This window comes from Nipponia nippon, unplaced genomic scaffold, assembly GCF_047370975.1.
Source record: "Nipponia nippon isolate SJK-2023a ecotype South Korea unplaced genomic scaffold, ASM4737097v1 scaffold_3, whole genome shotgun sequence".
In the NCBI taxonomy this organism is placed as follows: domain Eukaryota; kingdom Metazoa; phylum Chordata; class Aves; order Pelecaniformes; family Threskiornithidae; genus Nipponia; species Nipponia nippon.
In genome coordinates this window covers 12,339,423-12,364,873 of record NW_028262347.1, presented here as the reverse complement: position 1 = coordinate 12,364,873, position 25,451 = coordinate 12,339,423, and the positions used below count along the sequence as shown (strand labels likewise).

The following is a 25,451-nucleotide window of genomic DNA, read 5'->3' as shown; positions in this document are numbered from 1 at the left end:
GTTCGGCGATTAGGCTTCAGAGTAAGAAAAAAAAATAGTTGAAGGTTAAAGGAAACTCTGTTCCTGTTGGTTTTTTCCCTATGGCCTGAAAATGATCGCATGTATCTATTCTTCCTTACAGGCTTCTTTTAAAAGTGCATCTCTGAATTATCTTAAATCTTGGAGAGGAGTGGAAACCATCAACCCATACAAATTTTCCTTCTCAGGCCAAGCCATCCTGAATGTTGCTTCAAAACAAGTAAACAGGTCAGTTTTTAAACAGTGTTTGAGAAGCAGCCATGCGACTAGTTTGTTCATCTTGTATTACACATAAACCAAGGACTAGCAGTTCAATAAGGTGTGTGCCTGGACTTTTGCCTACTGCAAAATAATGAAATACACATTTTTTGTCTTGAAAAGAAAGGCATATAGTAAAGCAACCTTGGATTCTTAAAATAAATCTTCAACTTACACTGAGAGGGTCCTGGCTTATATTATTAATATTCAAAGACAGAATATGATCTTTGCTGCCCACGTAGATCCGATCCTGATCTTCATCCATGAATAATATCCTGTAATCCAGGGGACTGTGGGATATTCTGTGATATTCGGAGGTCTTAGTTTCTTGCAGCTCTGAAATAGTAAAGACAATAAGTTAGTAAAGTGGTTCAGTTGGCTTTCTCGCTTCATAACTGTGTTTCTTTCTAAATAAAGGCATCTTTGAACACAAGTGGGGTCAGTAAGAGAAGAAAAACCCTCATCAGACACTTGGTAATAATGTAATGGCTGAGTTAAAACAAATTTCCCTTTCCCAGTTTGAATGTGTTTTTTTTATACATTAAGTAGCTAGACATATCTCATAAAAATCAGGCATTGCTGTTATTCATTCATCTAATTAATTCGTATTTTAATGGGTATGATTATTTACAGCTTTAGCTTTTAAGGAAGATCATATATTAAATTAATCAATGTGTTCAATACATTTTGAAGTTTATGACAGCAGAGAATCCACAAGATCAATGAAAACTACATAAGAACAGTTTACTTTCTTTTCCTAACAGGGGGCTTCACTAAGAATAGTTTGGTTTTTTTTTTATCATTTTCAAGGTCAAAATTTTTTTTAGTTCTTCATCACCATGCACGACTTATTTAAAAGAAAAAAAATATGCATTCAGTCAAGCCTAAATGTGTCGGTTTATTCAGTTGTTTGTTTATGGGATTTGGATCAAACTATCAAAACTGTAGAACTAGCTCTTTTTTTTGCACATAAAACTTTCTTCAATGAAGTGAAGTGAAAAATGTCCTTTGATCTCAGCAATGCAGGATCAGGCCTGTTACAGGAATAGCACAAGCATCTGCAATATAAGTATTACTTGCTGTCCTTGAGAAAGCTCAGCCTTCCTGTCTTTGCTTGGCCAATATATTTTGACACCTACTCAGATTATTTTTCTTTTCAGTAATAACAGAAAGGATATTTCTCAAGAGCTGAGAATGGAAAAACAAAACTTTAATAATCAATTTCTCCTTATTCAAATATTTAACATATAATTATGCTTTCTTACCTCATGAGCATTATTATTGGATTGTGTTGCCTGTGACTCTAAAAGGATGGCAAATACACAGTACATACGAAAATGAAGCCATCCTATAATGTTTATTCATAATTCTAAGAACCAAGTCCACATCCCTTTTGCAAACAATTTGTCTGGAACAATATGGCTTGTCACTGTTGCTAAAGCCTAGTTTTTGCTAAAAGCAAAGTTTTTGCTCATTACTTCCCTATAGAAAACAGTAGATGTCTTATCCAAAAGTAATCATCTGTGCCTTTTAGATGACTAGATTAATGTGGGCTAATGATATTTTGGAAAAAAAACCTCTCAAAACAAAAATATTTTTGCATATTTGCTCTGTTATAAAACAACAAAAGTGTACCTGAAGTATGCATCTTCTGTAAAACACATATTTAGCTGGAAGCATAATTTTTTTCTTTGAAAATTACTTGGAGAAAAACTTTTGAGAAGCTGTAGATAACATACAGGCAAAGGCTGCAGTCTTAGGACTAATACCTGTCTAGTAGAAATCTAATGACTGAAAGAACGCTTAGCAGAATATGATTTGCATTGATAAATATAATACATAGCTGTACTTAATTTTTATCATGACTGTTAAATGGTTTCATAGGAAGATGAAAAATATTTTCAATTACTGAAAGATATGATGCTTTGATTTACTTAGAAGCGTGACAGCTTTCAGGAGCTAAGGGTTGCCTACATGCATTTATTATGGTAATATTAAAAAAATTAACAAATAATATTTCTATTTCATATGTCCCTCAACAAAAGATATAAATACAATCAAAATTTACAGTCTGCACCTAAAAGCTTAAACTGAAACAATACTCATTAAATATATATGAAAATTGTCCACATCATTTTCAGAAGTCTTTCTTCAGTGCTTGAAAAATCAATTGTTTTATTTTATTTTCAAAAAATCCTCCCTCTAAGCTTTTAGCTGGGATTTTTCAAAGGCACCTGGGAGACTCACCATCACAGTGCCATTAAAATACAGTCCCTTTGCCCTCTCTGAAATTCTCAGACTAACATTTCATAACAAGCCTGAGAAGCTAGTGCTCATCCCTTTTCCTGGTGGCCTTATTAACTTTATTGTAATATTTGGCAGCTATAAGGTGAAACTTAACTTTCTCATAACTGTATATTTGATATCCTAGGAAAGCACATATAAACTGGGAGAGGCAGCAGTTTCCCGCAGAACACTGGGTAAATGTGAGCACAGTGATTGCACAATATAATGCTCCTCCTTATTGCTTCAGTGACTGACAACGATTGACAAAAAATAAGCCATGACTGACATAAAAGATGATCAAGATCATGATGATTGTTTTTAAGCAAGAGATAAAAATAGAGATATTTGATTTCCACCACTTTCATTTATTAGAATCCATTATTTTCCTGGATTTTTAACCTCTTTGCAATGGTATTATTCTTTCTAAGGCACCTGAAGGGTAATCTGTCTCCCTCAAGCTGCTTGATGAGGAGAATACCATATGACATGCCACCAGACTATGGAAACTCAATGCCATTCATAAGAGGGAAGGAAAACCCTGAAACAAATACTGTCATACAGATTTATTAGTTTTATTTCTTTCAATGCCGAAGCTTACAGTTTATTAGCCTCTTAGGGCTACGGGGAAGGAATTTATAATTAATCAAATTTCCTTTTCATTTAACAAAATTTACCACACAATCACCCAAGAAAATTTGATTTTTTAAAGATTTACAATCTGCATGTTGTTACTTGGAAAGAGCAGTGGCTGGAAAGATGCTTTTCATCTCCAAACGGTTTTGTAAAAAAATGATGTAAACATTTACTGACCTCCAAAGCAAATTCTATTCTATGCTTTGGGAATTTATCCAAATGTTCAAGGCACTAAACCCTGTATGGAGAATGATGTTGCAGACAGCTCTCTGTGAATATTAACAATTTTGTCTGGTAATTTAAAAAAAATTATAATATATTCCATGTGCAAATAACTGTCATCTTTACTGATACGAAAATAATCTTTGTTCACCCTTTTTTCATCACTCATTGAACTTAATTTTGGCTTTCCTCAATGATAAAGCCAATACCTACTTGATTCCTAGTGTTAGAAATCTGATCTTAGAGGACAGGTTATATAGCTCTTGTCCCTTTTAATGAAAAAAAAAAGCTTCTCCCTGGAGTTGTTGTTGTTGTTGTTGTTGTTGTTGTTGTTGTTGTTGTTGTTGTTGTTGTTGTTGTTATTATTATTATTATTATTATTATTATTATTATTATTATTATTATTATCGAATGGCACATTTTGGAGATCCCAATGACTGGGAGTTTTCTCTGTACACAGTGTACAGCTTATTGACAATTAGGTAGCTTAACACCTACTCTTTAATTATCCTTCTAATCCACCACAAAAGTTAATGCAAGTACTATTTTTTAAAAAGTTGTGTTCTCACAGGAGAAAAACTAAAATATTTGTGTAATATCCATTATTAACATCATAAAAGCCTTTGTGACACTCAAAACTCATTGTGTTGGCCAGAACAAAATAAATTACAGCTATCAGAGACTGGAAATCCAGGAAGGTGGAGATATCTCCCCTGCTGACAAACGCAGCCTGTTATACCAAAATTGTCCAACCTGCATATGGGTATATGAGTTAGATTCACTCATCAGGTAGTCCTCTGAACATCTTATTTAATCACTCAACATCAACCTTTCATCACTCCTTAATTCAAATTCACTGGTGTCACAATGCTGAATCCACAGCCTGACTTTCCTAATGTAAGGTATATAATAATCCCTAATATGTAAGATAAGACCTCAATATAAGTTACTTCTTCAGTAGACATCTTATACTAATATAGATGTTTGATACATATGTTACTGAAACTAATACAAGTTTTTAGCAGGACCTTCCCAAAATAAGGTTATTTCTTATTCACAGGCCCACATAATCACTTGTTACTGAAAAGTTCAATATAATAAAGAAATTATATTGCAGAGTTTGGTAAGCTACAGCTGTGGTATGCAAGCATCCCCAGCCCAAGTTCAAAGCACTAAGTTTATCCACAGATAAGCTGTGGATAAACTACGATACATGAAAGAGTAGACGCAGTCATCTCTACACTATACCATCCTTGGGTTTCCAGCCTGGCAGGGCTTCTTTCAGCAAATCTAGTGTGCTCTGTCAAGCTTTTAATTTAGGATCCCCTGTGGTAAAGTAGAAGAAATAATATCTTTTCCTCCTCTTTCCTGCTGGCATAAGGATTCAGTCTCAGAAGGTTGTTTATGGGGAAGTTCAGAGCAGAGGCAGAGACTTGGTATACGTGCCTCAAAAAAAAGCAGGGACTAAAGCATAGCAATCCAGTTTCACACGCAGCACCACAGTGAAGGAGAGAAACATAGCTTTCCAGAAAGATGGGCTACATCTCACCAGGGAACCTCTTTTGCCCAAATTGGCCTGGATTTATGTAGCCTTAGTGATTTGGAAGTCAGCAATACAATGCTGTTTTCTTTTATTCCCTTATGGGGTATGGGGTCCACAAACAACAGGCCCTGTATACGTCCAGCAGTAGGCTTGACAATATTAGCTTCCATTTAAGGAGACTGTAAGACTCTCTTAAGCCTCATTAAACCTTCAGTTTGTGCCAACAAATATGCCAGCCCATGCCAAATGTGAAAGTGCAATGTAAAATCTCACCTTCTAGGAACTAGAATGACACCAATTTTCATTTTTTTCCTCTCTCTGTTTTGTTTTGGTTTTGTTGGTTTTTTTTTTTTCCCTAGGAATAAATATGTAAGTAGAATGATCTTTTTGCTTATAGCGTCAAATGGAAATGGTACCCTTTTACTCACAGGTCACTTATGAACAGGTGAAGAAGTAATTTGCACATATAAATTTAGAGAGAGACTGTGCATAATGTTGCTAATGTTGAAAGGAATGGTTATATATTTTAAAAATGTGAGTGGAATCAGAGGTATCTGCAAAGTTACAAAAAATAATTTTGAAAATTTCTTCAGCCAGAAGAAAAGCTCTGTTTTATTTTAGTTTAAGTATTTTCCTTTCTACTTTGTGTTGATTAACTTCTGTTTTGTACCTTACTAGTAGAAATGACTGGAAAAGATCTAGTTAAAAGGTATCAGATTTCATAAGAATCTAATAATTTTAACTGTTGTTTTATTGGCCTTATTTCTGATTTTTTAGTGTAAAGACATGGAAGAAATAAATGTACTATTTTTATAGTTTACATAGTAGCTGTGGAAAAAGTATGCTATTTATAATACTGCTTTTCAACTCTGTGAGGATAAAATGTGACTGTTTGTTTCATTTTATGTATGGAAAGAGAACAAGGGAAGTCTGAAATATTTCCTTTCAAAACTTCAGAACAAGTCACCTTTGCACTGTTGATATTCCTTTTCTTTGAAGAAACCTGTATTGATTCCTTCTAGTTAAGGGGGTGAGATAAGAGAGCTATTAAAGCATTTTGCCATTGCTCATGCAGTGTTCAAACTAAAACCCAACCCTCAGCCAGCTCTCAAGTAAAGCTGATTATAAATGGGTACACAGTCATTTGGCCAAAGAGCCATAAGCAGCCAGATGTGCTACTAGTCAGTCCCTTGTGTGCCTTAACCACACGGGGCCCAAAAAGCTCAGGTGGACCTTTGACCTTTTCTTTATCTCTTTATCTCTTCTTCACGCATGAGAAGTCTTTGCACTTTTTTTTAATGCTGTTAGAATGAAATTTGGCTTTTTGTATAAGGAGGTAATAGGTTTATAAGGACTGGAAATCACAGATGTGCACACTTGCTAGCTTCTGAATCTGTCTGAAAGGGTTTTAATTACATTTTTATTAAAAAAAAAAAAAGAGCGATTGAGAGGGGAGAAAATAGATTTACAAGTGCTCATAAAATCACAGGCTAACTAATTAACAAGATCACTTGGAGGGCAGGGAGGAAGGGAATTCAGACAGTACAGGCTGAAACAGGAGCCCTCTTTGCCCAGAGCTAAAATGTATAATTTGCTAGAAGGAAACTTAATTGCTGTATTTGGAATGAGAGTAAATAACACGGAAATGTCAACGATATCTAAATAGAAATATACACCTTGAATACTTGTTGGTATATTTGCTAAATGAGTTGAAAATGGAATTTAAACATTACTGGATTCAGATAGTGCAGTCTTTTATAAATAGAAATAATAGCACCAAGGTGAAGTCTTTGGAGAATCAGGCCCAGAGGTAGCTCTAGCATGTCTGAAGAACAATCTGTCACCTTGAGCAGCTCAACATACACATTAGGAGCAGTAAAACACTCAATAGCTCTTTGTGAAGGGGACCATGTGTTGATAGGAAAAGACATACCAGTTAATAGTTGACCTTAAGCAGAGCATTCACATATGTCAGTAGACGAATCCTTTTTTTACAATTGACATGACACACAGACATTCTAAAACCCTGGTAACTCATAGACTTTAAAAAGATCACAATGGAGTATTAACTGGCTTTTGATGTTGGAGCTTTTTAAAAGTTGTACTGAAAGGGGAATCACTCATGATAGAGTGCTGTTTATTAAAACTATCAAAAACTATCAGAGAATTTTTCATCTTTGATTTGCTGCTTTGAAGAATGATGAAGGAGGGGCAGATCCACTGAGGTGTGGGCAGCTGCCAGTTTTGTGCTGGAGGAATGTGTTTTCTAAGCAAAGGCAAACACACGATGCGAGAAAGTCACTTACGTGTGTGAGGCAAAATGTATTAACGTGGCTCTGTGGCACATTCATCAAGCCAACATACCCTACAATGTTAAGTGCATTTTTATTGAAGCTTTACATTATGAAGAACAGACACTATTAAAATGCTGATTTTTTTTTGACTTACACAGATATTCTCATGATGAAATCATAACACATTCCACAATAGAAGCCCCACTCCGAAACAAAGAGGAAAAATATGTCAACTTTTTCCAAACTGCAGTTGCATAGCTATTCCAAGTCTTGCCAAATATTCCAGTATTGAGATTCCTTCATTGAGAATTATGCAAGACCACCCACACCCTCCAGCCAGGCAGTCTCGCTAGGCTGTAGACACTTCTTGGCATAATTTTCAGATTATTCCTCCACTTACCTTGCTGTAAACCTGGAATAATTCCTCTGAAGTCTGTATAGGTATTTCAATAAAAACATTGAAAAGTGGGCTTCTATTTTTTTAATAAGTAGTGTGCAGTTATAATCTTACTGGTCATCAAGTTTATCCCTTTATATAATTGCAATATTATGTGGGCTTTATTTCAGAAGATGTCACAAATACTGCCACTCTACAGAACTTTCCAGAAGAAGATATCTGATTTTTCAAATATTACCTTGCTCATTTCTGCCCATTATTAACCTGTCCAGGCTTTATTCTCATGTTTGGTCCCAAAACCAAAGAGACAACTTTGGCAAGCATGGAGAGCCATAAAGACAGGCCAACTGGGTTTAAGATTACTGCAACTGAGTTAGTCACGTTAGATGGGAGCCAGTCTTCTCCATCTCTTGTGTATAAAGAGCTTGTGTGTAACAGCTCTGCAGTGTGCAAACTGCTCTCCAAGAGTTGTAAGCTGCATACTTCAAAGTCTGCACAGTTAGACAGATTTTACCCTTTTGTTTCTTTCCAATGGACAGAGAGATGGTCCTTGCCACATTGCCTGAGGCTGCACAAGCTCAACCTTTCTCACTAGCCTGGATGCACACAGTGGCTTTGCCACTGGTGCTCAAGATGTTTTTGTTTTCCAGAGGCAGGAACAAGAGGCTTTTTGTTGCCAAGTATGACATTATTTTTGAGATGGAGCAAGAAAAAAGCCACACCCGTGGAGAAGTCAGACAAATTCTACATTATTTTACTTCTTCTGGGAGCAGTATATCTTTTCATTGTAATCTCTTTTGTTTTCTCTCTTGCTCTTTTTTCTAGTGGACCAGCAATCATGTCATTGGAGGAATGGCTGTGCTTCCTCCCACGATGCTCAGTCACACAGAGAAATGTTTCAAGTAGTTATCAGACTAACTGGCCAGCTGAAGCCCTTACTGTATGCAGACACCAAAACTCTTTGATCCAAATTTAAAGAAAGAGATGAGAAATGGAAGAAAGTGAATTATTGTAATTGTCTGTCTGAAAAAATGAATTAAAACTGAAGCTAGCACTATTCTCCAAGACAGAACTGGGCAACAACATGAGACTTGTGAGCTGTTCTCCCAGTTCCTTCACCTTCATCCCATTTGCCGCTAGTGGGTTGACCTCTGGGAGGAGAACAAGGTCTGAGTGGACTTCTCATTAGTTTTGCATCTCATTCAGGCTGTTACTTTTGTGATAAATGCAAACCTTTTTAGGCTTAGGTTTGAGTACCTGACTATTGACTCCCCACAAACTGATGTGGCAAATGATGTCAGCTGGGACTTTTTTGAATATTGGGGAGGGAGAGAGAGGAGCAGGGAGAATGTAAGGTTGAGTGAAAGGTAGGTTGTTTTACTGCTAGAATTGTCTTTCTTTGCAAGTTTACCTTTCTGTTCCAGTGTAAGAGTGTACTTTGCAGGTTTACTGAGGTAGCCTGTAGACAGTGAAGACATAATTTGCCCTTTGCAAAATTGACAGAGTCAGCTACTCCCCAAATGTGCAGTTTTGAGGTGTTAATACATTTTCATTGATGTACCTACAACCATGCCTCTGAACTGTAGTGCAGAACTATTAAATGCTGCAAAACAATCAACACCTTAAATAATGGAAGTATGATAGTAGTCTCCTAACTTCTTTTCTGACTGAAACAGCTCTTCACATCAGCTCACATGCACCGTCTTTCTTTTTCTCTTTGAGCATACTGTCGCTAAGCTGCAAAATTACTCTTGTTACCAGAGCTAATAAAAACTCATTGAGAAAACACAGTTCAGCCACTGAAATATTTAATTATGGTTTCTGTAATAAAGAACCCACTTCATTGTGGTGAGGCAGAGGAACCCTTTTCGTTATATTCCTTTCTCTCCTTCAAAGAGCAACCTCCCCAGAGATTCAGACAATCTGTGTATATCTAGGATTGGCATTACTGCCCTTGCTGCAGTAATCCTTGCCTTTATTGATGTTACCAACTTTAGCTGCAATTTTAGCCATTCCACATTATCCACACATCTCCTTAAAACATATTGGTCCTTTCTTCAGCAGTCACCCCCACTCTGTATAAAAAAGGGCAACTTAGTATATGCAGGCTTGGTTACAGTTTCATTATTATTATTATCATTTTAATCAAATTAGGATTAGCTATCAGGCAAACATCAGGCATAAAGAGATCAAGCTAAATCCCTAGTACTTAGCTTTTATTCATTCTTCAGTAAAATAATGTAAAATTTACTCAGCCATGAGCTGAAGAAGGCTTGGAGGGCAGTATTTCACATTCAAAAGAATTTCATTAATAAATTCATATCAATGGCTTGGTGAATTAAAGGGTGGTATTTTCAGACAGACAATTCTGAATACAGAGGGATGCTTATAAAAGAAGCTGTCTATAGCAAAAATAAGGAAACAGGTATGGGGGGTGGTGGGTATCACATACAACTAGGTAAAACTACTGCTTCCGGTTTTAGTGTTTTCTTGTTTCCCACCAGTATCAGTATGTCAGTCAACGGTATGCATATACCTGGTGTCTATACACTCTTGTCTATATATCAGATAATAATCTCTGTATACTAAGTCTAGTAAGTTACCAAGCTCTGCTTTACATCTGGGAAGGATAAAAGAAACTTATTCTTACTCCACTATGTGAGAAAACAAAGCAGCTGGAGGTCAACAAATGGCATTCCCCCTTCAGTGAACCTTCAGTGAACCCCTAGTCCAACATGATGCCAGAAAGGTCATTATATTGCAGATAATGAACTTTACCAAAAGAGACAGCCACACTTGATTCCACAGTTCTTTCACAACTGTATTTATCTAAATCTCCTCTTGTTATTTCTACTTCTAGAATAGAAACATTAGAATAGTAGAATACTTCTCCACAATATTCTTCATTCCTTTTCCTATATTTCTTTGTTGTTCTGTATGGTTAAATTACCCCTTGTAGCTTAATTTGGGCTCTTTGATTAAATTTGATTTTGCATCCAAGAGGCCACCCAGCCTTTTGCACTGACAGGAAGCAAGCTGCTTTCTGGACGTGGGTGTTTGGGATGCCTCCTGAAGCCAAGGAAAGTTTGGTTTGTGAGAAGAGCAAAGGTCAAGCCTATCCTTAAATGTTTTCCTGTTGTTTTTTTTCCCTTGAAATACATTTTTCTGGTATATTAAATGCATTCACTCCCATCAGAGGAATAGCCATGTGGTTTCATCAGATTGCACATTAAGAGTCTTTTTTTTTTTTTCAAATTACTGTAATGCCACAACCTGCTTTACTGGACACAGGGTCTGGCCACATCCCCCAGAGGACTTCAGAGGTTGGATGCAACTGGAAATTATTAATTTCATCATCAATGTTTACTATTTGTGTTGCTGAACACCTACGACTGTTATGAGTATTTTCAATATTAAATTAATAAAGACTTAGGGATTTTTAATGTCAACTTCAAAAACAAAATACTTCTAAGCACTGAATATGATTTTATTTAAGCTTACTTTATTTATGTATGGATTAGGAAGCTGGAAGTGGGTCTGTCACTGTTAGGTGTAATTTTTGTGAGCTGGCTCAGTGGGAGTAGGGGTGCTGTGCTCAAACCCTGCAGGGAGATGTGTTCAGTGGGTAGCATGCTTGCTGTTTAAACACACAGAACGTAACCGTATTTCACTCTTTTTCGCACCACGAAGACTGACACAAAGAGTGAATTTAGGAGCACATTCCAGAGCTGCATGCTACCATCAATCTTCAAGTGATCACCAGCTGGTATTTGGGTGCACAATAAAAGTCATGTTTAGTGGGCTGAGCATAGTCTGGTGGATTAGAGTCCACTCAACTCTAAATCCTATTCTGCTGGTATTTTGCTTTTTGACTTAAGACATGTCACATAAACTCTCTGAGTTACATTTGTAAAGTGGAGGTAACAGTTTGGTATTTATTTGACTGGATTGTTTTTGGGTTGCACCTGGCAATGTACAAAAAAGGCTTTGAAATTAAAATGAAATAGCTGGAGGAAGTTATTTCAAGTGTGTTTCACATGCAAAAAGAGATATTTTTTTGTTTGTTTGTTTTAAGTCCAGACTCTTCAGACTTAACAAGCCCAGCCAAAACTCTGGTTTGGATTTAAGACACAACTTTTATGCTTTTCTGTTTAGATTTCATCTGAACGGGAATCCATTTAAATAAATAAACCTTCTGCAGTCACTCACTCCGTGTTTAAACTAGACTTGCCGTATTTATTTGGAAGGATGACCATCTAGTATTTGGCCAAAAGAAGGAAAAAAAGTATAAGAATTCCCTCTCTTGCATGTCCACAGATATAAAAAAAATTCAGATAAAACCTCCTTGTTTATATTCAACTCTCGGTTATGAAGCATCTCATGATTACAACAGTGCCACTTTTAGATAATGGTAGGCTCTAACAGGAGTGAGCTATTAGTTCATTTGGACATACTGAACATCAGCAAAGAGAAAAAGGAAGAGAAATCATTGCTTCCAGGTAAAAGGCAGAAGAGTCAAGAAGAGTAAAGTACACTGCTAAAGTACTACATGGACCTCTTGCAGGTTCAGCATAGAAATAGCAGGTTCAAGGAAGGAAGGACTTGAACAGCAATCCAAAACTGAACGGCATTTAGATTCCTGACAGATTAAAATTGGCAGACTGCAGGTATAGGATAGGAAGTGGTAGTGGACACCACAGTCAACCACAGTCAACCACTTATCTCTGTGGCAAAGTACTAATTGTAGCAGAGGATGATGCAAGCACCCTGAATATATGAGTCTGTGTCCTTGATCCTGAAACAAAATAAAAATTGCACTAACTTTAAAGGGAAAATTCACACATTGTGTCCTTTGTTTATTCCCTATACTCATATCTTGGAAGCACAAGCAAAATAAAGTGGCTATTCATTTAAAGAATAATGTACAAATATCTAGAACAAAGGAGATTTGTTTCATGATCAGAACAGGGAACTATAAGTCAGAACTCCTGGGCACTTGCTCTCTGACCTTGAACAAATCTCTCACCCTCCATTTATGTCAGTTTAACCATCTGCTATATGTTTATAACAATGCTTACCTGTCTTTCAGAATTACTATCAAGTTCAACTCAGCTATGTTTGCTAAAAAAAACCCCCAACAAATGGAAGACATTTTTATGTTCAAGGTATTATTCTAATTCATGTTCCTGCTAACCATTTAGGCTTATTGCATAATACATTTAAATCACTCCATTTTACAGGTACACATACTTCAGTGTTTCTGTATCATATAAAGTAATGCCACTTAATGCACAATCCATTTCAACTCCATTAAATAGATAATTCCATGAATTCTATTGTAGTCGAAAGGAAATCTCTACCATGTGATTGTGACAGAGTAAATAGAGACAGTTCTGAGTAGCTTTTAATCAAAATTTGTTTACTAAAGGCATGTTAACTTCTCTAGATTTGCCCATGAGGAGGAATGCCAAACAGCAACCTTTTGAACTCTTAGCTTGAATGCAAAATATTTTTAATAGGTTTAAGTATTTTCGCTGGTGTTTATTTAATAGCTCTTTCACTATTATATAACACATATTTTGACTGGTTCCCTTAAATAGCTTCACCTTCATAGCAGTTCACTGTAAACTTCAACTGTTTATCAGTTATGAAAAACTAAAAGCAATTCTAATAACTTTTAACTTTGTTAAACTGATCTCTCATAGCTGCTCCTCTTCCTTGGCTCTGTTTACTATTCAATGCTGCATTATTGGGTGGTTTACTGGCACTGAAAGTTCCTGGCAACAGGGGTCTCTTGCATCAGATATATATTGAGTATAAAATAAATAATTTCAGCTTTATTTTATGTATTTTTGGTGGCAATCCATTGTAAAGCCTAAATATTATTCACTGAAGACACTACAATCTAGAGACAGATATCTATCTTATTTGTGCTACAAAAGATATCAAATCTACTCTTTCTATGGGAATATCATTAGCCTCAGAATTACAGCACTTTACACAACCCTGGGTTTTATTGTCACTGACCAGTAGTCTGTTGACCTCATTTTCCACTGCATTGCTCCAAGTGCTCCCCTCTCAACACCAATAAAATCAACAGAGAACCACTGGCATAAAATACGGTTAAAACATTAGGAATCAATTCTTAGCTCTCCAACCAACTGTCAGAAATGCACTTTCCAAATTTATCAAATTTACCAGTTGTCTGCAAGTAAAATTTCAAAAATTGTTGAAATGTGAGCTCATGGTGAAAAATTACCTAGAAGCTCAGACGCTTAGGCTCTACTCCTGGTATTACTACTAAGCTAGAGTGCAGACAATCATTCTTAGAAATGTGATTCTCAGCTTTGCAATGCCTGTCAGACTCTCCTTCTTGTACAGCAGCCTTGAGGCAGAACTGAGGAGAGCACAAGTATCCAGCTTCTTGCAGGAATATTTCAGGCATTAGCCTTTTGCCTCTTTTTACGGCTACCACAGACTATTTGGTGCAGGTTGGTAAGGCCTGACCATGCATATCAGGCTCACCAAAGAATTTAGGCAGAGAAATGATTTTGTTCTGCATGCCAATAAACCTTAGCCAGGCACCTCCTTTGCCAACGCAATGCAAAGAGAAACACTGTGTTGGGCATGGCCAGTGGTACAGCTTTCATCTATGAAAATTTCTGATTAGAGCTAGGCTGGGTTTTCCTGAATTAATATTCTGAATTTAGGCTCTTAATTCCTACCTTGATGCCGGTTTAGGTGCCTAGCTGGTTGATTGGATATGTTCCTGGTTATATGTCCTTGATATACTGCACTTCCCTTACTCTAACTTTGGGCATGTTGTAACTACTGTCATCTCTTCTACAGGTACACTCAGTACAGCAATGCCACTTTATATTCCAAAATAAGACTACCGAAAGAATTCACCAATACCTGTTGATTTCATAACAAAGAAAACCTTCTGGAGCCTGGCGAAATACGTTTTTCCTTTTGTATTTCATTCTGTTTTACATGTGCCATCCTCAAATGATCATGCAGATATGATATTGCTATGCTCAACAGTCTAATTCCTGAGCCGAACCACAGGAGGCAAAGTGGGCTGTCCTGGACTTGTCACTGCCTGTCAGATGATCTGTCCCTTTATCACATCAAATCAATGCATGGTAGTCCAGAAATAGAACGATTAATGATTTACAACTTGTAAGATAAAGAAATTAATCCATCAGTGTTCCTCATACCAAATGAAACAGTCACAAATCCTGCACTGCCAGAAAATACATCATCTTCTTCAGGCTTAAAACATGACAAGACAATGAGGGCAGTGTATTTTAGACTTGGATATGAGAAAAGTGAAATCTTAACAATCAATGACTATTCTGGTGAGAAACATTCTCCTGAAGGAGGGAGAAATAAAGTCATCATTTTCAGGTGTTTTCTGAAATGAAGGACAGTGACACAAGAACTTAACTCATCCACACTGGCATAATTTTGTCTTTCATCATTGATTTCAACATTCTTCTGCAGGTTCCTGTTTGGTGTTTTCTGTCATTTTTTGTTGGTTTGTTTGGTTTTGGTTTTGGTTTTGTCTTTTCTCTAAAGATTAGAAAAGAAGCCTGGATGATTAACTCAGACTAGATATCTAACATTTAGAGGACAACATTGGCTCACCTCGTACCTCAAAGGACAAGTGTAACAGTGACAGTAAAAAAATAATCTGAAAACAGTTAACTAAGGGCTTTGTTTATTTGTTTCAATGGTTGACGTTGGGCCATTGAAATAAAAAAGATCTAATTCTTTATAAATATATTGAAAAGTAATTGCATCAAACACCTCCAGGCAGGACAAAAATCACACAGACAGGAGTGTGGTAAATTAACTTGTTGGATTTATCATCTTAGAAAACAAGTGACACATGAGGAGAGGAAGAAAGGGAAGACAATAAAATATCTGCAATTTCAATACATTTACATTCATTTCCTGATAACATTAAATGCTACCTAATATCCCCCTGCCCCTCACACACTAAGCCAATGCAGATGAAAGGTCCTGAAAACACTATTTATAGAAGCAATCAGAATGTGACTTTATGCAGATGAAAAAAAATAATCACGTGAATAAATGTTTGCAAGTTTGGTCAGGCTGCATGTTACTGGTATTAAGATGCTGTTCACAAATAGCACTCTGCAGATCATATAACTAATACAGCTTTTCTCCTTCAGTTCGGTTTTCCTCTCTCCAGCTCTCTAAGGCGGCAAAGGACTATGCTTTTAGCTGGTATGAGCTTGTGTGCATCAATTGAGATGACAGATAGTCCAGGTCCAAGTGTGAACTATAGTACACTTACAAACATTGGTTAACATTTCTTTTTTAAAATTATAAAATGCAGTTGCAAGAATTGACAATTTTTGTGCTGCGCCTTGGCCCCAAAATTATTCATATCCTGCAAAAATTCTGCTTCAAGTAGCTGACACCAAAAAACAATTCAGTTGTTCAAACACGATATTTTAAATATCTGACAAGGTTATTTATAACTATTGTATTATTTTAATTAAAATAAGACCTATCAATTACATTAATTTATAGTAGTAGTGTGTGGATGTGTGCCTAACAAGTGAATATAGAGTGCAATTTGTTTGAACTGTTTTTTCTGCTGTAATGATACTGTTACTCAGGAGACATTAGTACTTGGCTACATTTAATTGAACAAAGGAAACTATGTCAATAGCCTTGGGAAAAACATTCTAATCAGTAATGAGCAAGTATTTAAACAAGCTTGCGTCTGTACTGAAAAAAAATAAAAAAAGAAAAGGCATAAAATAACTACTGATGATTAAGATATGAGGACATAAAAAATACGTATTACCATTCTGGAATAGACAAAGTACTAAAATATTCCCAGAATCTCATCTCTTTTGCTATATGTCAAGGTAAAAAGCACTTAATTATTGTGGGTGTGAATGTCAGAATACCACACTGTGATAAGGGACGTGTTATTTCTGATTCCATTTCATGACATGGGAGACGATGCTCGTACATCTTTTGTCTCATTTTGTGAATTCATTAAGTTGACACATTTTTGCCTATGTCTTGCCTCTAAAATTATAGTGAGTAGTTGCTGAAAGCCACTTGACTTGGCTTTTAGCTGGCATTACCAAGGCTTTTCTTATTGAAAAAACACATATTTCTAGTGACAAGGACCTTTTAGATTAACTTGAGCTCTGTTACTGGCCAGCTGCATAACTGTGAGGGCATCATTTCATTTGTCTATTTCTCCTTCTAGCATTGGTCTGTCTTGTTCATTTAGATTATAAACTCCTCAAGATGGGGCCACGGACAGCTTCTGAACCTCTGTGCAGAAGGGCAGGGACAGCATATTACATCATTTCAGTTTATTGCAATAAGAATGCAAAAAAATTTTATGGTGGCTTAAATAATTTGGAAGGGGGTTCATACAAATGCCTCCTCTTTTTTAATTAGTTTTTAAACAGTGCTTTTGGCTGAAATATTTTGGGTTCCTAATTTGCATTTTGAACAGTGTCAGAGAAATATTCTTACTGGAAACTTTCCTTCAGGTTGCCTTCTGTCTGCTTCACTCTGTTGGGAGATCCAGGATAAATGCATTATCATTGCTATTGAGTCACTCAACCACATTAACAACTCAAACCAAAGCCAAATCCTCTGTGGCCATTAGGATTACAAACAAGCTAAGCATCATCTTCTGGAGCAAATAAACAGGCAAGAAACACACAGGAAAGTGATACGTAACAATTGCCTTTGAATATTAAACAAGGCAGGTCAGTAGAAGGTCAAAAATATTTTGTATGGCAGCACAAACCACTTACACAAAGTCAGGATTGCCATTAAGTTACAACAGACCTGCAAACATTACAGGAAGAGGAAAAGCAAGGGTATTCTTCCAAAAAACCAATAGCTCCATCACCTTTTCTGATTCAGCAAATACATGAGCAATGAAGAGGGGGGTCAGCAGGTCCATTTTAAGGATTCCAGGTTATCTGAGGGTAGGGACATGGCTTGCACTAATCTTTCTTTTCCATTAATAAAGTCAAATCCCAAGAAGATGTGAGTTTGTCCATCCACTGATTGGGCAGGCTGTAAAAAGTCCTACAGTCTGCTGCAGGCATCTAGTTTGAAATGCTGAATTTAGGAGCCCACTTTCTAGAAGCCCTGTATATTCTCACTGAGGGAGAAAAATTACAGGGTTAAACAGAGCAGGGGACTAGCTTAGATTCTCTGAAGCTCCTTCTGAAGGAACCTGCCTTGATTTATTGATTTGAAACAGGACCTAAAGGGATGAGGCTCTAACTCCAATTTACAAATCATTCTCAGTTTACTTGATCTGCATAAGGGCACATCTAATGTTGTCAATTCCCCAGGAGATCTCAAAACAGGTGGAAAATATACCTCCTTGAATAAAAGTTCACGGACATTTTCCAAAACACTAGGCCCATAGGTTAGTGGTTATATATTTTTTTTCTTGAAAGTATTTTAAAATGCTGCAATGTCGTGCATATAGCTCTTACAGGAATCATTAGCAACATGAGAGTAACAAATTGTAACTTTAATTAATAAAACTTCCATCTTCCTTTCATGTCCTTCCAAAGAGATGACACTTTCAGAGCTGATCCAGCCTCTGTAGATCTTTACCCCTGCAGATTCACAAGATTCCACTGAAAGATTGGTGGCTATATTTTCAGTAGGACAGGGCTAAAAGGTTGAAATAAACCAGGAACTTTTAAAGATTTCAAACAGAGTACAAGAAGAAAATAGGGGCGTATTTTCATCTGCTACAGTAATATGGTCTACTCCAATGAAGTATTTAAGCACTTAGAGTTTAACTGAAAACATAAAAGTTCCACTATGATTTCTCAGGAATGCAAGCTAAGCATCTTTAAACGCTCTGTTGGACCAGTCTTTAATTTCAAGTAAAAAAGAAAGTGAAGACAGACACTCACATATGAGGGAAAAGAAAGAAAACAAGCAAGGAAATGAAAATATTGCATTAGTTATTACAAATGGGAATAGTGATGTCAGTGTTTTAAATTACACAGCAGTGTCTTAGTGAAAGATAGGAAGCTAAATTTTAGCTGGAAGTTGCAAATAAAGACTGGGCTGCCACAATTATGTATTGCTATCCCAGCAGAGGAAATAATCAACAAAAAATAAGAGGGTTATGGGGGAGGAAAAAAAAAAAAAAGAGAGAATAAGAAGAGGAGAAAACACCATTCTAGAAGTAAGATTGGCAATACAGCTGAAAATTGGTTTGCACGCTGTTTTCTTCCTCCTGCCTCTATGCAATCTTGCTTGGATGCATTTAAGAACAGCCATTTTCAAGAGTCCTTCTGGGTTAAGGAAACAAAGAGGGATGGTGGAGAGATACTCCTCATATGCCCAAGATGCTAACATGTCTGTCTGATAATTTATTTGTCAGATAGTATTAATTTACTTCAGATTCCAAGCAAAATTGCAGCTTTTTGTGCAACACAGACATAAGGCAATCTCTGTCAGAAACAGTTGCACCTTTGTAAACAAGTCAAAGAAGAGAAATCAGAAATATAAAGAGTGAAAGTGACCTGCCAAAAGCCATCCAAAACCATAACTGAGAGGAGTACTTACTGCCAAAGCCTACTTTCATGTCCTGTAAGATCAAGGGTAGTGTCTTGGCCTCTCCGTAAGCGAAGGGAGAAATCATTTGGGAACAGTCATCCCCAAGGAGGCTGTATGCGGCACAGCCAGGATCCCTTCTTAAAGACCCAGTGCAAGCTGGCTCCTCTGAAGCCTTTCCAATGTCCTTGGAGGGATCAAGTACTCTGGCTGCGTACTTGCATGGGTAGCAAATAAACAGCACATGCTTGAGGAGACAAATGCGGAACCCCGTACTTTAAACAGCCATTAACGGTTTGTGGCGTAACTAAAAATAACAATGGCTGGAAACACAATCTGAATTTGTTTTTTCTTTATGGGTTCAAATTATGCTCTGCAGTGACCAGGACATTTAATGAGATTCAGTCCAAAGAGGTTTAAATTTTACTGTCCTGGGAGGATAGGTTGGTTGTATATACCCGGGAAACCTGTCAGAAGGAAGTTGGCTTTTATAAAGCCCACGCTAATACACCTCACTCCCAGCCTCCTACATTACAGAAAATTGAGCTAAGACATCACTCAGCCCATCTGCCTTTCTTACCTCCTAAACATGCTTCTCTTGTGTTTTAATGGTATATCTTTCACTTGGTTAACAGCTACTAACAGTAATGTTTGAGGAACAAGGGAAAGTTTGATGTGGGCAAAAAGAAGTATCTTTTCTCTTGTAAACTTAAAGAAAAAAATCTGCCCAAACACATATTCTACAGAGAAATAAGCACGCAATCTAGTAACCCAATTTTCAGCGCACAATAGCCTTCAAGCACAGCATGTGAAATCGCAAGGGCTTGTTACTTCCACACCTTGTCACTGACATCGAAGTCCATTAACAACTCTTAAGTTTTCTGACTTGTCTTATTTGACATTTGTTACTCTTGCTGTACTTAATGTTCTTTGCACTGAATGTATACGACTCTCTTTGCTACTTCTGTTTCCTATTAGCAAAGCATTTATGTCACTGCATTAGTATGCTATTACAATCAATAAACTCATCACCACCCTGAAAACAAAAACAACAGGGAGAATAGGAAGAAAAGAAAAAGAAAACCCAGATGCACATCCGGAGAGAAAAAAGTTCTAAAGTTCCCTAAAAAAATATATATTTTGGCCATGTATGTATATCTTGGCGAGTCAGTGTCCCAAATGCAAAATGCAAGGGCTTTGGCCCAAAAAGTAGAAGAATTTTTGAAACAGCCACTGACACATCCAATAGCAGAGATGTGCTTCAAAGAAAATTCAGAGCGCGATGAAGAATGTATGTTTGCCTGTGTGTGCTCAGAAGGAAGCAGCAGGATACGCTGGTCTCCAGTTAACCCTGCCATCCTCTTTCACATCATCAAAGAAAGGTGCAAATTTTCATTATTCTTATAAATATCACTGCCTCGAGGAATATTACACAGGTCAAAAGTTCAGAGAAATCATTTTTTTTAACAAACAAACAAATACACTTGGCAGAGAAAAAGAAGTGTTCGGAGCAATCTGAATAGCAAGACAAATACAATCATTTTTGCCAAACATTGGCCTACAATGACAGGAATGAGCAGAAGCGTGACTAAATCTAATTCAAGACCATTTCTGCTAAAGGAGATCAAGAGTTGAAGATTTAAGAAAACAAAGTTACTGGTACTGCAAAGATCATAAAGCAATCATGGAAACTAGCAAATTATTTCTGTCTCATAATGAGCACAGAATAGAAGAAGATGACTCAATCTCTGTGAAATAAAACAATAAAACTTTCTCTATTCTTCCAAAATGAGGCCAGTTACTAAGATTCAAAGAAATTTGGTAATTTCTTCCTTGAAATCTTATTGTGAATGTTGCTTCCCACTATTCTTCTATAGCTCAGCTAGAAGAAGAAGAGCTGAACTCTCACGGGAAATGTGGTAGCACCTCCAGTTTGTTCGGAACAGGAGTGGTTTGATATTTCCTGAAGTTCTATAATTTTCAGAGTTATTTTTTCAGAGTCTTTCCTCTGACACGAACTGAAGCATGATTTCAGACAAAGAGATAGTCAATTATCAACACTGAGTTTTACCCAGGGCTTGGTCCAAGCCCATTAGAGACCTCCCAAGTTTTTGTTCCTGAGCACACCAGGCTCCACATGCAGGGTCATGTGAACGGTTACATTCCCCCGCATCAGGGCACTTGCAGAGGGCGGGCAGGACATGCCGGCCAGGGGCTGAAGCCAAGGACTTCTGCAAGGGAGCGTGCTTTCCAGAAAGTGCTCCTGAGCTCTCTTCCTGGGGTGCAATACCCTGGTCTCTCTGATTTGCAAGCTTATTTTCCTGGTGCAGCCGGACAGTCAGCAGATCCTGGCACACATCTCACTCCAGAGGCAGAAGAAAGCCATGACATGGAAGGAATTGATGTGAGGGAGACCATAGGATTGAATCTTCTGTATAAAGCACATGACTTACCAGGTATAGTATTAGTGGCAATAGAAAAACTTTATAGATAAAATAGAAATGCAATAGAAAATGTTGGTTTCAACAGGTCAGGGAGAAAGTGAACCGATGCACGCTTTGTCAGACAAGGTGACTCTAAAGGCAGGCAGAAGAAGTAAGTCTGAGAAAGGACTGAGTACAGATGGAATGAAAGTTGGCCTTCAAACTTCTTGTGTTTATTAGCAGCAAACTAAATGCTGACTTTATTGAAGCTCTCCCCATCGGTGTAACTAACTGAGCTGTAAAAATAGGCCACATAATAATGAGGTTTTTGATAACGTTTCCCAGCACAAATGTTTCACAGAAGCTTCATTTGTTGCCTAACACTGCATAGGGAAATCATAAATACTAGTTAGAAATATATAGGTCTTTATGGACTCATAATACATTTGTATCTGTTACAACTAGGATTAAGCTGTATACAGCTAGACCTGCAGGCTAAATAATAGCAGGTTTAATTAATTTGTTAAAGCCATATAAAGTATTCAGCTTTCTAAGTACAACAATTCTATTCATCCAGGCTGACTGAATACCAATAATTGCTTAACAGCAAATCTAGCTATGAGACAACGCAAGCATTCAAATAGCAAAAATTACATGTAGCAATTAGTTAATATGGTAAAACTAATAAAGCAAGTGTTCATAGCGCAAAAAAAGGGGATAGAAAACAGTATATATAATAATAAAATGAATGTATTATTGCACTTGGTAAATAAACATTTTATTTCTCAAAATTATTTCCTTCTCCCTCCAGGAAAGCACACAGCCTCACAGCCGGTGTCCAGGAAGAGCTCTAATCCTGCTTGCTACATACATCCAGGGAAAAAGCAATGGAATTGACTTGCTTAATTTTTAGACGTTTTCATCTTGAGTAGGAATGGCTTATTTGACCAGACTGAAGTACCTTTCTGTGACCAGATCAGCTGCTTCGCCATGAAACTTAGTAACCTTTCTTTTGAATTTCATTTAGGAGAAGAATAGGATGTGAAATATTAATATGGATACTAGTAATTTATTTTTAGTATGTTCCATAAGGAAATCTGGTGGAAGGCAAGAAATTGGACCATTGTCTCCAAAGAATCAGGTTAGTGCTCTCTATCTTCTTACATGCTATTTTGAGTATCAGATTTACAAATTTAGGTCATGTATACAAAGCAATTTAAAAAATAGTAACCAACATTTATGTTGCAGCAGGTAATAAAACAATAACATGCAGTAACACTGCCCCAAGGATCCCAAACAACTTTAATTAAGTCTTAAAACATAGCCTGGAGAAGAACGAACACAGTACAAAGAACACGTCTCTCAACAACCAGCTCCAGGTTAAAGGGAATAGCTGTTTCACAGCATATAGCAAACAACATTCAAGCTTGGGGATAAGAATAAAAGTGAACACTGAAGCCAAATAAAGATGCAGATGGTAGGTCAAACACAAAAGTCAGAGCCTTAGATTTTACATAGCTATATATGGGCTCACACTCTATGTCTGAGTCTTCAAACTCTAGTAACCTGACTTCTGTTTAACATTTCACCTAAAGGATAGCACCTCCAACAGCACAAAGCCATCAAACTTTATTCTGGCTCTTCTGATTTAGGAGACGGTCAACCCCTGAATCACCAGACAAACTGCAGCAGCAGCTGGGTGTGCCTGGGTGCGGATCCAGCTCCAGTCAACTCCACAGCCTTGAGAGCTGGCAGGATCCTTGTGCGAACCAGAGCAGCTGCAAAACCTAGGTGGAGTGATGTCTCAGGCTGTCTGTAATGCACATTAATTTGCTAAGTGTGGAAAAATATACTGTGCAATATTTACAGTTCAAAATCTAACAAAGCTATGTTTTGACATTGAAGACAGAGTTCTGTGGCTTTTGAGTATCTACTTGGAAACTTGTCAGTAATACTGGTTTATAGTTCATGTCATCCTCTACCTATCCAGATCCAGATACATAACAATACCCAGGTATAAAGATTTGGAAAACCTTGGCTAGTGCTCTTAACAGTACTTGCCAAGGCTGAAAATAAGCATTACAGAGATCAATCTTCATGATGAACACTAATTAGCTGGCAAAATGCTTAGGAAAACATGTATGCCACAAATAAGCAAAAGGAACATTTTTTCCCCCCAGGAAAAAACAAACAAACAAACAAACAAACAAACAAACAAACAAAACCAAACATGTTAAAAGGAAAATGCTTTCCCTGTCAATGGATCAATTTTAACATGCTAATGCTCTGGACATTCAGATTTTTCCTCATTTGTTCTTTTCTACTGCTTGGATTTGTAAGAGGTACATTGGCTGCATAGTATTCAGGCCAAAATGTATGTTTATAAGCTGAGAGTGCCCCAGATGATCAAGCACAACTTTGGGCAGAAGAGTTTTAAATGGTGTAACCTGGGCACGTGGACACAGATTTCTATTTCATTGGCATGATCTGTAACCATTAACAAATATCTGGTGCTTCTCGTGCTCAAAATAAAAGTGGAATCCTCAGAAAGTCAGAGGCCTGGATATTTGGAAAACATTTTTTTGTCTTTTAATGTTGTAGTTCAGTAAAACAAAGCCCACTCATCACCCTTGAAAAATGTCATGTCCTTGAAAACCTTTTTAAACCACCCTTTGGAAACAATGATGACAGAGAAGTAGCATATTTGTTATTATTCACTGCTCCTTTGTAAGGGAGAATTCAACCAAAAATAGCATGTTAAGCCTCCATAGCTACTGAGCACAGAGAACCCACAATAATCTTGGGAATATTTGTTATTTCTCAGTGTCAGCAAAAAAAGACAAGCAAACAAACAAAGAGAAGCTAAGTCTATTGTTGTATATTTGACTGCATTGTGAATATGTTCTGTATTTGTGTGTTGAACTTCTTTAAAACTTAACCAACACTGAGGAATACTGAATGATTTCATGGCCATGTGATTTTTTTTCTCATGTGCATATTACTGACCAAAGCTGTGTTGCCTGGTGGTAAAATAAAGTATAATATCCCCCATAGAAATAGAAAATCTAATTGTCACCTGCCAATCCTCACTGATAGTCACAATACTTGTTAATTAACTACACAGAAAAGGTCAAGGAAGGAGGCATCGGAAATGAGATTCCTGTGGTGAAGTCCTACATACAACTCGGTTTGACCAAAACAACTTACATCTGGACAAAATTAGCACTCATACTGCAGATTCTTTGAACTCTGAGATAGTGGCCAAAGTGGCTTGGATGCAAATATATGTATGTGTGTATATATAAACACAGACGCACATGACTCAAAAAGACTGCCAACCAAGTTTTCTGCAGGGCCAGTCACCAAGACATATGAGAATCTGTGTCACATCTGTTAATGTTACACTTGGTACTTAAACCATAGGCAGAGAAAAAGCACATAATGTGCTTAAGTGGAAGATGCATACATGGGAAAAAAAAAGAAAAAAGGATATTGTCATCTTTGAGGGCACATTAAACAGTGAAGAGTACTGAGCTTTCAGATGTAAAACACATGGCTAAGGCTTGTAATTTACCATACAAGAGTCTAAAAATGTAAAGAATCTCATTATACCAGCCAGGTTAAACATTTAAATTCCAAGATGGAAAACTTTTCTGTTGCTAGTTTTCTTCAGAGCTTTGACTTCTGTTAACTCCTGTATCCCCATCCTGACTCAGTTAGAATTGCCAGGACCGCATACATCAAGCGAGAGAAGAGATTTAAGTATGTTCTCA

General features: G+C 37.0%; 1 protein-coding gene across 1 annotated transcript in view; it reads right to left on the bottom strand.

Moving 5' to 3' along the window:
- The window catches only part of SEMA3C (semaphorin 3C), a 125,923-nt gene that overhangs the window by 55,576 nt on the left and 44,896 nt on the right, over positions 1-25,451 (bottom strand). Inside the window, exon 3 of the mRNA XM_009462915.2 lies at positions 452-612. Within this exon, the coding sequence (XP_009461190.1) occupies positions 452-612 (161 nt within the window). The remainder of the gene's footprint in view (positions 1-451; positions 613-25,451) is intronic.